Genomic DNA, 14,252 nt, shown 5'->3' with positions numbered 1-14,252 from the left:
TAAGGAGGGAAGGGGGAGGAAGAGGAAGCAGAGTTGTAATATATGCAAATATTCCTGTGCTACCTACCTCAGTGCCAGCTGTAGATGCAGGATCATGGGTCCTATCACCTGCTGGCCCCAAGAGTCCTCAGCTGGTTTCTGGTTAGTAGTGAGCAATAGGTGCTGCTATCCATGCAACTTGTCTTAAACCAGTATGGACAGGGTGACATGAACTGTAGTTTTCCCCAACTTATGCTGGGTAGAAGCCATTTGATGTGGTATCACAAAATCTGGCTTTTTATGTTTTTGGGAAGCATGGTGCAGTGGGAGATCTGGGTAAAATGTCAGTGGTGTTTACAAAACTAGCAGCACAGAAGTGACATTTGAGTCTCCCATAGCATGATGCTTATCTGCACCCCAAGCTTCTGCAGATGTTGGCATGGAGAAGTCATGGATAAGGAATGCAAGTACTATTATTAGCACAGGCAAAGATTTTGTATGTGATGATAATGAGAAAAAATGTTTTTAAATGTATCAACTGTTAACTTGGCAATAGTTTCAGTTGTCTGTTTTTCTTTGTTTTTTAGGATAACATCATTACAGGATGTGCACCGTGCCCACCAGAGGGAGTATGAAAAATACATGGAGGACATTGAGAGGTCAAAGATGACTGTCCAGGAGTTAGAGAAGTCTTCAGATGCAGCTCTGAACTACAAATTCTACAGGGCCATGAAAACATATGTAGAAAACCTGATAAACTGTTTGAATGAAAAAGTATGTATATTTTCTTCTTCCTTTTTATTTTTTTCTTTTAGCTGATAAAGATGCATTCTGTCAGTGAAAGATGAGGGTTTTTTGTTTGGAAATTGTCACACATCACACACACCACCTCACCTGTAGCACTCCCACACCCCTCACCCTGCTCTCCCCCTCACCTCCCTGAAAAAAAACTCCAGAATTTTCAGGAAAAAAAAAAAATGTAATGGGGAACAAAATATAGGGAAAACAAATGAACCTTCACCTGAAGTGATGATCAAGTTAGTATAAATATACAGAAAAAATGTTAGTTAATAATTTTCTTTAATGGCTAGTGGCTCAAAAGCAAATTGAAAGCCAACTAAGGGCACCAATAGTGTCCTGTTGAACCCTTTTGGGAGAAGTCTGAGGTGTTCCTGTGATGAGCAACTGATGTTCAGTTTGGTTTTCAGGGTTACAAAAGAGCCTAAAAAACTCCAGTGACCTGGCGTGTACTTTTCAATCTGTAATATTTGGTCCTAACTTCACAGCTATACTGAAAAACCTGTGGAAACTGTTTTTTGTTTGTTTTTTTTAGGATTTTTATTAATTGAAAACCTGATTACTGTATTTCAGCTGAAAGACATTAATGAGCTAGAACTGGCTGTACATGTACTGCTTCAGCAACGAGCCATGAAGGTATTGAAACAAAGGCAAGATGAGCTGGAAGATGAATCTGCTTATATTCAGCATCTGACAAGTTAGTATGAAGTTAGAAGGCATTTTCTTACTGAAACATTCACTCTGAGCAGAACTATGTGGTTACTTTTGAATTAAGCTTATCATTTTCACCTTTCATCTCCTTTCCCCTTCCTGTTGACAGTAGGTGGATTCTACTCTACCTCAGTTGAAATCCTCACCTCATCAATGCTGGTTTTCTCTGGTTTAATAGTGAATATATCATGACCAATTACTTGTCAATTTTGGGTTATTCAACTCAGCCATTTCCCATCAGTATTTAAAAAGAAAAACCACATCAGTCTTCTGGTAGGTTTTAGGTTGGAGACAGTTTGGTTATGGTGCAAATCTCTGAATATATGAACAAGTAGAGTGTTTACTTGGCAACATCACTTTTACACGAGTGTGTCCTCAAGGCTGTGTGTGCTCAGGGTGGAGATTTATCTGAAGCAAAATTGTTTCTTGTTCATTGTAGAAAAGAATATATCACAATTTTATCATCTCGTATATTCTTTCCACACTGGTGTCTTGTTTCTGTGCTGTGTGAATCTCAGCTGCTACTTAAAAAACCAAAACAAAACCTTTCAAAACTGTGTAGGCAAATCTAAAAGCAATATGCTTGGAGCAGATGGAGGCCAGATGCACCAGTTTCTCCTAACTACTCCTCATCATATGGGTTCAGTCTTCTGACCACACAGGAAAAGCTGCTGTTTAGAGAGCCTGCAGGGTTCTGTGAAATGGTGTAAGAGGCTGACAGCAGATGTGAAGGAGAAAAGGGCAGTGCCATAACAATAGTTGGCATTAAAATTATTTTACTTACAGCTCACTACAAATGAGACTGTATTTGAGTGTTTAACAGTGCTTTTAATTGTTTAAGTTTCTAAGTGTATGTAATATAGTGGAAAGGCTGGTTTTTTTCTCATGTGACAATACTGGAGTAGTAGCAGGCTTTTTTTTTGGCATCTTGTGCACATCCAAGCCAGCTAATACTGATATGAATGAATGGTCCAACTAGAAAATCCTTTTAACTTCTGCTTCAGTGTTGGACTCTAGAGCCAGAAGGGGATAATTGAGGTCACACAATGATCACTCAGGTAACAGGAGACAGAAGAGAGCCAACTAGTCTTGAATTCTAAATTATTGAAATTATTTTGAATAGTGTAAATGAGGGATTTAACTTCCATTACAATGCAGTAACCCAACCTCAAAAGTTATTCTAATTCAGCACTTGGTTTCATTTTTGACACACAGATGAAGGGAGATCCCTACACTTGCCTTTCACACTGCTAAGTGCCTCCTGTGGAAGGCACCAAGTTCCTTTTGCAGGCCTGGGAAGCAGCAAGTGTTGACTCCCTTTTCATCAGGTGCTGTGAGGGAGCAGCCCCATCTGGCTGTGTGCACTTCACAAGTAATATTTACTGTCTGTTACTCTGGAGGCTGGTAGAGTTTTGATTAGGGGGCTTGATTTTGAATGATTTTTTTTAAAGGGAAAATTGGAACTTAAAAATCACACTGTTTTATTTCTGTTTGTGTCTTCTGGTAGGTGGGAAAGCCAAACCAGCTAATGGTGGACTGGAGGGTGCTGAGAAGACACAGCTTCTGGAAATGTGTGAAAATAGAAGGTAGGTATTCTGTATATGTACCCTTAACTCTGGTAAATCTGCAGCACTCTGGCTTTCTGTCACTTGTGCAGTGGTGAATGTAAACCTGTAGGATACTAAAGGAAATTATACAAAAAAAAAAACAGGTATTTGCTTTCCAAAATTCAAAGTACTTGGGAACCATCTTTTTTTAATGATCTTCTTTCCATCTTGACTTGAGTCTGAATGCTAATAGATCTTGTTCTCTTAAATGAGGCTATTTATAGAACTATATGACAAATTTTTTCTGTCCTGGGGTAATAAAATTATGACCTTCTACAGAAGTATATTTTTGTATTATTGTGTAGATGGCAAAAAAAGTCAGGCAGTATTGTTGCTGCTGAGGGTGGTGGCCAGGTACCATGTTCTGGATACTACAGTGCTCAGAGACTCCTACTTGTTTTTTTCCAAAGTTATGGAAGTTTTCCAAACCATGGAAGATGTTTAGTGTTCCAAGCAGGGGATGAGTTGTTAGCATGTCAGTGGGAATGAGGCCAAGTGAAGGGTGTTACATGGTTTGTAGGGTTCTAACCTCTTTCATATCAGCTCCCAAGGATTTTCCCTCTTCCCCAGCTTCCCTGTCCTTGTTGTTACCTAATTAGCATTGGTCCTTGATTGCATTTCCTTAGGCTCTTGCAACTTGCCTCTAGTACATTTTTTTTTGAAGTCAGGTTATTTTTCAGTAAGCTTCTTTCTGCAAACCTGGAGCCAGTAACTCATCTGAGTTCATTACAAAATACAGGACTTGCAGGCAGCAGGTGAGAGAGAGTTCAGGAGAGGCTGATCACCACGATGGCATGTCAAGTGATGAGGAGCTGACACCAGCAGAGGCAGATGAGTTCCAGAAGAAGCAAGGTTGGTGGCAGTCTTCCTGGGATGGCCTAGAACAAAATCTCTCACTGATGTTTTTTTCAATGATTTTTGGGAAAGGTGAAGAGATACTTGGTTGCATGGTGTAGAAAAGAAATGCATTTAGACAGTTCTAACTAACAACTTGGGACAAATAGGTGTATGGGTGTAGGTTTCTTTTGGTACAAGTTATAGGGTGATGGCATTATGTGTGACTATTTCAATGAGAAGTAAGATCTTTTAGATCATGCCAGAGCTGATCTGACAGTACTCAACACATTAGTCCAATGTGTTTTGTCTAATCAATTTGTTTTCTGAAAACAGACTAAATTAAAGGTTGGTGTTTTTAATTACCTTGCATGAAGGGATGAAGATGAGCAGGGGAGGGTATGTTTGATTCCTTTTCTCCACATAACAGCAGGATGGTTTTCAAGTCTGAAATAATATCACTGTGATATGAAGTTTTGAACACAATGGCTGGATAAGTCTGTGGAACAGATCCTGAAGAAACTTGCCTTTTTTTTGATCTTCTGACAGTATTTTTTCTGAAACTCAGGTTTTCAGGGAGCTGCTTTTAGAACCTGTTCCAGGGTCAGGTGTGTCCAAGATAAATAAATGCAATTATCATGTAGATATGTATGTCCTGTAATTGTGTAAACTCTTCAGCTTATGCCTCAATAAGTTCTGTGATTGTTTCTTTTTATTCCCAATGAATATTATCCCTAGATAACATTTTAGAGGATAGTAGGAAAATCTTTGAAGATGTACATGCAGATTTTTGTGACATCAGAAAAATCCTGTTGAAATTCCAGGAATGGAAAGAGAAGTTTCCTGACTCTTACTGTGATGCTTATATCAGCCTCTGCCTGCCAAAGCTATTAAATCCATTGATCAGAGCTCAGTTAATAAATTGGAATCCACTTGAGGTAGGTCAATCAACTGACTTTTTCTTCAAAAACTGTGTGTTTGGATATGATGTATTAATATGAAAAATTAGATGGCTTTTCTGTACCTAGCAGAGTGCATTAGAAATTAATATAATGATATTATCTTGGTCTCAAACTGAAGTGTGCTGTTGGAATCTTTTTAACTTACCTCCAGCCTCTTGCAACACCCCTGTGAGAAGAATTCCTCTCCTGGGTTCTTGGAAGAGTCTTTAAGAATGTCCCCCTGTTCAAGTCCTAGCTTTAAATCTCATTTACCTGGTTCAGTGTTCTGGCTGGTTGAACAATGAGGCTGTATCTGAAATCAAGTGGGACTCTGTGGTATTGTTGGATGGAGCTTTTCTTGTAATCCTGACCAGCTGAGCAACTAACAGGAATGATCTTTCAGCAGAATTTCACAGCTTTAGAAGAGATGCCCTGGTTCAGAGCAATAGAAGAATTCAGTGGTGCCAAAACAGAGTCTGAATCAAAAAGGGATGATAACCCCAATCAAGAAGTTCTGCCTAGAGTGATTGAAAAAACAATTCTTCCCAAAATTACAGGTATGGTAAGATGGTATTGAAAATGTTCTCTGCAGCTAGGCAATCAGATCTTAAATAAAAGAACTAGCTGTCAAACAGTGTTAGTTCTATCAGAGTGCTCCCAGATGTAGTGGTTCTGTAGTTCCACACAGTGAAACTAAGGTGTACCCTCTTTTAAGATCATTTTGGGTGGCTTAGCTTTTTATACCTTTACTTCTGTAGTTGTAATGCCCTGAAACTAGAGTGGATAGCTGCTTACATATTGTAGATGAAATAAAGTCCTCTGTGTTTTTTTTTTCAGCATTTATAAAGAATGTGTGGGATCCTTTATCCACTTCCCAGACCAAGAACCTTGTGCAGCTCTGCAGTAACATCTTTGAAAAGCACTGCCTTTCCAAAAATGAACACAGTGCAGCAAAAGAGGTAAAAGCTCCTGTGGTATGGGGGGAGGGAGAACTTCATCTGCTGTGTGTGCTCCCTGTGCATGCTTCTGTGGGCACTTAGGACATTGTCCTGAAGCTGTTTGGCTCTGATTACTTGTTCTGTCACTTCAGTGTAAAGTTGAACAGCTAAACTTCCACCTCTCTGATGCTCTCCTTTATTGAAGATGATGGGAGATGGGACAATCCTCAGGCAGGAGTTAGCTCCTGTACTGGAAAAATTCTGCCTGTACCTATCAAGAATCTGACTGTAGACCTAATCTAGCCTCACTGCAATAACAGTGGTTAGGATTTAAATTTTTATTTAATTATCTTTCAAAATTTGAGCTTCATGGGCTAATAATGCCCCCCCTTAAGGTCAACTCCTTAGGCTTTTATTTATAAAGCAGATCTAGAATTTTAAAATTTGAAAATGCCTAAAGGTTAGTTAATTGCTTTAGGAGAGACTACATAACCTATTTTAACAACTATTATAAAACTAGTAATAAATAGTAATGAATAATTAAATAAATGATAAGTAATAAATTACTGCTATAGAACTAGGGAAATGGGATGAATGTTTAGGTCCTGAGTATGAAAAGAAATATTTCTAAGAATATGTTCATGCCTTCCAACTGAGCATTCTAAATGTTGCTGGTTTGAAACCATGACTTGACTTCAAGTGGTACAATTTACTTTTAACCCAGATACCATTAGTACAGAAAGTTCAGTAAACCAGAACTTTAAAAAAGCTTTTAAAAAACCTGAAAGCATGTTGCCTAAGACTGCATCCTATCTTAGGGTGATTTTTTTTTACCATGGAATGTTATGAAGATCCTATGTGCATAACTGATTTTGTTGCTAATCTGTATGGTTTTCCTGCTGCCTGGCAAACTAATGTGCAAATTAAGGCCTCCTATGAAATCCTCATCTTAAAAATGCTCTAGCTTAATCTTCTAGATAATTACAGCTGTGATTTGTCTCCTTTATTCATGTTCTCAGTGTGTGTTGTACTAGTGGTGCTTGTACCTACCTCTAACATACGACACTTGGAGATGAACAAAATAACCACTGAAGTTGTTACAAATGGAAGATAAAGCCTTTCTTGTGAGGATACATTAATAATTAGCTTTTTTAATAGGATTTGCTGAACATGGTTGTCCTAAGAATGAAGAAATCTATAGAAGATGATGTCTTTATTCCTCTATATTCTAAAAGGTAAGCTGACTCAGACTGTTAAACTTTTTCTTTTCATTCTTCTACCCTTCTCCCCCTTAGATATAAGTGAAATGTTGAAGATATCAATTAATAGCTAATGGGACAAACATGCTTAACATGTAAGAAAACAAAAAATAATTACAAACATGTAATAAAACTCATTGTTTTATTACAGGAAGGGTTATGAAGCTTTACTCCTGTTTATGAACCCTTTCTAATCAGGGTAACTCCACTGACAATGCTTTTTTGTTCTTGTAACTGAAAGCTTTTCAATATGCTAGGTCCATAGTCTGGTTTTTAGCACAGGAAATTATAGCTGAGCACTTGTTAGCTTAGGTGCTCTGGTGTCACATGCCTGTGTCCCCCAATTTCCCCCTGGCAACCCTAAAAAAGGAGGTTTATTGTTGATGGTGGTTGCTGGACACTTAAAGATGAGAGTGAGGAGGAGTCTGGGAGATGTGGGGTTACAATACAGCTAGGAGGGGAGCTTTGCTAAAGCTGCTGTAGGATGTGTGGTTCTAGGCAGAGCTGGTTTGATCTGAACCCATAGAAGGCAGACAAGGGCATTTCTAATTGGTAATTTTATTGCAAATTATTTTATAGTTGCATTATAGTGAGTTCAAATTGACCCCTGTTTCCCTGGATCTTTAGTCTCACTGGCTGTCACTGCTCAAAAAATTCTGGAATTAACATTCATCAGTAACTAAGAGATCAGTTGTCTATCTGCTTTTAAGTTAAAAAGCCCCAACCAACTCATTTTAACTTTGTATCTTCTTTTCATCACCAGCACTGTGGAAGACAAGTCATCACTACAGTCAAAATTTCAAGAAAGACGGTTTTGGTCAGCTCTTAAGGTAGAGAAAATACAGCTCTTTTCTTTCATTTGAAATTGATTTTAGCAAAAAAGATAATTGGCAGTCAGGCAGGAGATGTATCTTCAGGCAAGATGGATTCTTTGGAACTTAATATATCTTTATTAGGATGGGTTAGCCATGGATGTGTTCCCTGTGCAACCTGTGTGTGCTGATTTCAGAATGAACTAGAAATGAACACTATTTCTGTTCACCCAGCTGGTACATCTTCTGCAGGAGGCTTTGATCTCACCATCTGTTCCTGCTGGTTCATTTTTTCTCCCTTGGGTGGGTCAGCCAGGCCTGTTGGCTTTACATCATGTTATTTAGTCACTGTGCCAAACACTGCAGGCAGAGAGGGGTTCTTTTGGGGATCCCGGGCAGAATGATGGTGGCACTGAGTCATAGGTATGATTAAAGATTTTATTAAAAAAAAAAAAGAATGTTATGATAGGCATAGCATTTTATGATCAGAATAGCACAGGATTTGTATGATCAGGACCAGTGCACCACAGTTTTATATATAGTGTGGCCCAATTTACAGCACAGCTTAGCTTAGTTCCTAATCACTTTGCAGATTGGGTCAAATCTTAACATTTTGTTGGCAGTATCACTGCACTAATAAAAAGTTATAGTCTAGACCACAAACACAAAAAGAACACGAGCCTTTCAGTCCTCAGAGGTTGGTGAAGGTGTCCCTGGCCACTGGGGATGCATTTTTAGCTTTGTTACATAAACCTTTGTAACACTGTGTGTTAGCACACTGCCAGCCACCAGATACAGGTGTTGTGTTTCTCCATTCCTGCAGCTGCTCTCCAACGTTCTGCTTTGGGATGGGCTTGTACAGGAAGGTGTGGTGCATGAGCTGGCCCTGGGCAAGCTGCTGAATCGTTACCTCCTCCTGAACCTCTCCAACACACCACCAGGGCTGGGCAGTACAGAGAAGTGCAGTAAGGTAAAGGAAATGTCTACACTGGAAGGGGGTTTATACTAAAGCTTTCCCCCTCCCCCAAGAGGTGTCAAACCTGAAGAGCAGTTAAAATCTAAACATTGAAAATCTGGTTTTGTATGAATGACCTTGGTGCATAAAAGCATTTTAGAGAAAGTATTAGGCCCTAAGTTTTTAAGGCTAACTGCTTGCAGGGATAATCAATCTTGGTTTCTAAGAAAAACCACACTATTAATAATGACTGAACCTACCCAAAAAGTCCCTGCCGGAAGTGATGGGAGTTGGTTATATTGTAAGACTTCCCTTTTAAAACTTTTTCCAAATATTCATTGTTGTGAGCAGGTGGTGGCATGCCTCCCAGAAAGGTGGTTCCAGGATCTTAAAAGTGGATCAACCCTCCCTGAGCTACTGAACTTCTGCCAGCACTTACTGAAGTGTGCCCATACGCTGCAGAAGAATAACCACAGGTAACAGATGAGGCTTTTCTTGGGGTTCAAGCACTTCCTTGAACACTTTGTGTTAAATATCTCTTAAATTCCTTAAGCCTCATAGATTTGGTGCTTTCAAGGATGTTCTTGTCACGTATCTACATAAAACAAAAGGTGGAGACTCTAATGTCAAGGAGTCGTAGTTTCATGGGATAATTTGAGGTGCTGGATGTTGGGGATCAGTGTACCCAAGCTCACCTGATGCCAAGAGGCCAAGGAGAGTTAATTGATTCTTTCTAAGACAATAAACATTGAGTGTGCTTAAGTCAGGTACATAAAAGTACTCTTTGGTTTTCTTTCTAGTGCTGAAGCAAAAGAGGTCCTTCTCCTGCTGGTGAAAGTCAAAGCTCTGCGTGTGGTTGAAGACTTCATTCAAGAGTATAAACTTGAACACCTTCAATCCATGATTGGGAAATAGAAATGAACACATTACTGAAACAAGCCTGCCACTTGCACTGGAACAGTTCCAACAGGAGAATTAATTAGTGGGTCCTGCCTCCTCAGAGATGTCGTTGTAATTGCTGTCTTCTTGATAAACAGTGTTCCCCCCCCTCAATGTCTTCTAACTAGGTTAAGGAGTCTTTTTACAAGTTACAGTTGTCAAAGCATTGTTCAGGCATTCTAAAATGTATGAAAGTGCTTTATCCTTTTTGCAAGGATTCTTGGAAAGCTAGAAAGTGCCTGTCAAGGTTTATCCCTGTTAGCCAGCAGGCAGCTTTACAGGCTGTTCTCAGTATTGCCAAGGATCACTGGACTCAGCAGTGATTTTGCTCTCTTCACTTATGGCCCACAGTGGGTTTTGGCACAGGGTTGTTGTTGTTAAAGCATCTCTGGTGCTGCACAGGAGAACATCTGGGGCAGAGAGGGTGTGATGGGTTGTTGGGGTTTTGCACTGAGGGATACAGGCTGAACTGGGGCCCACAGCTGGAGCTGTCACATCCTGCTTCATCAAGGGCATCTTGATGATGAGAAGCACAAGAACAACTTCAGTTAATTTGCAGTAAGTGAAGCTCTAGGAAACTCTTGCTTGTGCTTCCCTTACTGAACCTTTCTTCATCCTCCCCTTCTTTGATTTCTCATGTCCCCTAACTTTGTATATTTGCAATCAATATTGTTCTAGAATAACAAGTTTTCTTGCAGATACTTGTGCATCACAGACTGTGTTTACTTGTGACTGTATTCTTCCCAAATCTTCTGGGACTAGAATTTAACTCTTGCAGACTTAATCTCTATGATTTCTTTTATATGTTTTTTTTAAGTTAAAGATCTATTTTTGTAAAAATATATTCATTGTAAATAGCTTTGTTCAGTGCTCCAAAGGATTTTGAAAGTAAATACAAATATTTTGCTGTGTTAATGACTCCTGTAGTTCAGTTCTTTTAACATGTGACAAGAATAGGAATGAGAAGTATGGAAAAAAACCTGGGACACCATTAGCCTTCATTACTTTCAGGAGTTGGGCTGCAAATCCTGCTTTCTAAGGATAATGAATTTGTTGCTTTCTTCAAAATGCCAACAAAAATGCCATAGCTGATCAGCAATCACCACAGGCTTATGATATTATTGCTTTTCTCTGTCTCATCCCAGCTGAAAGTCTCCCTGAAGTAACAAGCTTTATGTTGTTATAAAAGAATAAGAGATGTTTATCACAATTTAGGGCTGTAGATGGTTCTTTGTGGAAGAAAGATGACCTGTGAGCAGGGGAAGGCATTAACACTGGAGCTCAGAATGGAATCAGCTTCATGCAACCAGCCAACCCCACACTAGGAACCTTCTGATGCTTTGTGAGTACTTCACTGGGGACCTGACACTAATCCATGTGATTTGGCTTGAAGACCAGAGCCAGTTGGTTTAACATTGACCTCAGAGTATTTGTATTTTCTGCTCTCATTGGAATTGCTGCTCTATCAAACTTTTTTTAATGGGAAACTAACAGCCCTTGCTCTGAGTGCAGGGGTGGCTCAGACACATCTTCCTGCCTACAGCCAGTTTCTGAAGTTAGACATCAACAAGTTCAGCCCTAGTCTGAGAAGAGAGAAGTAACAGGAGTGTTTTGGTAAGGGCAACACAACTGACTCAGAGTGCCTGTCATTTGAAAGGCTTCTCATTTCTGCAGCAGGGCTGAACTCCCCAGAGACAGCAGCAGATGTTCTCAGGAACAGAACGTTGGTGTTCATCCACCAAAGTTTGCACACTCCAAAATGTTCTGGGAATTAGAACTTTATTTTGCCTATGTATATACAAAATTTGACAGTGGATCATCCATACAGCAAATTCAAAGCAAGGATCAGTAATTCCTAGCCTGCAAAGCCCATTATTTTTTGAGTGCTTCACTCACTTCTTTCCAGATTTTGTCCTCTATTTTTGAAGTGTCGTACTCCCGCAGCATGTCAAACTCCAGCCACGGCTGGCTCCACTTCTGGGCTTCTTTCATTTTCTTTTCAGGGAGCTCAAACTTTATTCCTTTTATATTGTATTTTGGCCTTTCCCACCGTTTTGACCATGGTTTAGGTTTCATTCGTACCTGCAGCTAGGGAGAAAGATTTAAAAAAGAAATAAAAGGTGTTAAATGATCTGAATTTTGTGAGCTTAGCAAAAGGTGAGACAGCTGCTGCTCCAAGGGAAGGAAGGTGAGAGAAAACAGACCTGCTTGTTGGTATGTTATGAACTTCTACTTCAGTTATGAGAAAAGGAATGTTTTGTGTCCACAGGACTTGTCACAGCATCTTGTAGAACGTTTTAAGTAACGCTGTCTTGATTTATTACACAGTCCTTAAACTGACACAAAGTGAAGTCACCATCTTTTGTAGTTAATCATAGAATCCTTTAGGTTGGAAGGGACCTTGAAGATCATCAAGTCCAACCACCGAGCCACCAGGGCTCCAAAGTCCTCTGCCAAAACAGATCAGAATCTGTCAGGGTTGGAAGGGACCACAAGGATCCCCCAGTTCCAACCCCTCTGCCATGAGCAGGGACACCTCCCACTAGATCAGGCTGCCCAGAGCCTCCTCCAGCCTGGCCTTAAAGACCCCCAGGGATGGGGCCTCAACCCCCTCCCTGGGCAACCCATTCCAGGGTCTCACCACTCTCCTGGGGAAGAACTTCTTCCTCACATCCAGCCTGAATCTGCCCACTGCCAGCTTTGCCCCATTCCCTCTAGTCCTGTTGTTACTTGAGATCCTAAAAAGTCCCTCCCCAGTACTGTTCCTTACTAAGGAAAAGCTGACAGGGAAGGGGAGGGACGATAGCTCTGTTACTAGACAACACTCAGGCAGGGTCTGCTCTTTTCTGGATCTTCTCCCAGAGGTGGATTTTAGTTGACTCTTCCAACCTTACCTTCTTTCCTACCACTCCCAAAGCAGTAACCCCATTAACAGTAATGTTTCTGTAAGAAAAGCTTCTCTGCCTGCAGTGCTACCCAGAAGCCAGGACTCCTTGCACATCCAAATTAACTGCTGAGGTTGACAGACTTACATTCAACTATAGAAGCAGCATAAAGACTTGCCTTACTTTGTATCCTTTTGTCACCCTGGGAACTAGTGCAATGGAGAGGTGTTTAACAGCCTGCCAGGAGAGCAGCCAGGTATGAAAGTTACCCAGCTGACCCTCCACACGTGGCTCCTACCTTGTTTACAGGAACTTCTTCGTGGTCCAAACGAGGCACGGGTTTCATGTTCATATCAAAAGTACTGTACTCAGGGAGGGCATCTCTCAGGTACATCAGGTTGTCATCCAGCCTCTTCTCCAGCTTCAGAACCTCGATGGACTGGATGCGAGGGTTGTAGAGCTCGTAACAGATCTCCACACCTTGGAGAGAGCAGCTCTGGCTCAGTGCTGGCTCAGGCTCCACCTGGGCTGGTGCTTACAGGGCTAGCAGTACACCACCCAGCCTCAACTGTAGGCACAGCCCCAGTGGATCATGCCCAGTCTCCTCAAAATACAGGTCTACCAATCATAATACATAGATATAAAATCCCTAAGTGGTTCTGCAGCTGTCAATAGATGGCATAGCAGCATCTCTGTGCATACAGTTTTAAACCTGTGGCTGGGAAATGCCTGGCAGAAAAGGACCTGGGGGTGCTGGTGGACAGTTGGCTGAACATGAGCCAGCAGTGTGGCCAAAAAGGCCACCAGCATCCTGGGCTGGGTCAGAAACTGCAAACAGCAGGAGTAGGGAGGTGATCGTGCCCCTGGACTCAGCAGTGGGGAGGCCACAGCTTGAGTACTGGGTTCAATTTTGGGCACCATGGGCTAAGAAAGACACTGAGAGACTGGAGCAGGTCCAGAGAAGGGCAACGAGGTTGGTGAAGGGTCAGAGGGACGTGGCTGAGGGAACTGGGGTTGTTTAGCCTGGGGTAGGCTGAGGGGAGACCTTATTGTTCTCTACAACTCTCTGAAAGGAGGTCGGAGTGAAGTGGGGGTTGGTCTCTTCTCCTAGGCAACTAGTGATAGGCTGAAAGGAAATGGAGCTAAGTTACACCAGGGGAGGTTTAGATTGGATAGGAGGAAGAATTTCTTTCCTGACAGAGCAGTGAGGCCTTGGCCCAGGCTGCCCAGGGAGGTGGAGGAGACCCTGGAGCTTTATACTGGGGTTGATGCAGCTGAAAGCTGGCAAACAACCCTTAGCCTGAGAGTGAGTTTCTTAAAGCTTTGAAAATTGCCTCCTTCGTTATACAAGCCTCTAAAGCTCATTGACTGATGCTTTCTTTTTCTAAAATTTTTGAAATTTCCCTCTTTCGTTAAAAAAGCCTCTAAAGCTCATTGACTGATGCTTTCTTTGCCCTTGTATAACTGAGCAACTGCTTCTGTTTAACAGCTGCTTCCCTTTGGCAAGTGATTTGTCAGGTCTAAAACAACTTATTTTTTTTAAGGAAAAAAGGAAAAAAAAAACTTTAAAGATGGAATTAAGCTTTTTTCAGTG

General features: G+C 41.0%; 2 protein-coding genes across 2 annotated transcripts; one reads left to right on the top strand and one right to left on the bottom strand.

Moving 5' to 3' along the window:
* Positions 1–566: 566 nt before the first annotated feature.
* GCFC2 (GC-rich sequence DNA-binding factor 2) lies at positions 567–9,749 on the top strand (the record flags this gene model as incomplete). The annotated part of the gene is made up of 12 exons (XM_008937621.1): positions 567–753; positions 1,351–1,474; positions 2,996–3,074; positions 3,835–3,947; positions 4,668–4,867; positions 5,277–5,427; positions 5,708–5,829; positions 6,967–7,043; positions 7,831–7,897; positions 8,703–8,849; positions 9,186–9,310; positions 9,635–9,749. Coding segments are annotated over 12 exons (1,507 nt in total), but the record flags the coding sequence as incomplete, so codon positions are not given.
* Positions 9,750–11,645: 1,896 nt separating this feature from the next.
* Positions 11,646–13,138, bottom strand: MRPL19 (mitochondrial ribosomal protein L19; the record flags this gene model as incomplete). The annotated part of the gene is made up of 2 exons (XM_008937620.1): positions 11,646–11,861; positions 12,957–13,138. Coding segments are annotated over 2 exons (398 nt in total), but the record flags the coding sequence as incomplete, so codon positions are not given.
* Between the last annotated feature and the right edge of the window lie 1,114 nt (positions 13,139–14,252).

Source organism: Merops nubicus, unplaced genomic scaffold (assembly GCF_000691845.1).
Source record: "Merops nubicus isolate BGI_N331 unplaced genomic scaffold, ASM69184v1 scaffold31793, whole genome shotgun sequence".
Lineage (NCBI taxonomy): Eukaryota > Metazoa > Chordata > Aves > Coraciiformes > Meropidae > Merops > Merops nubicus.
The sequence above is the reverse complement of the archived record's forward strand: the minus strand, read 5'-3'. Positions and strand labels throughout refer to the sequence as shown.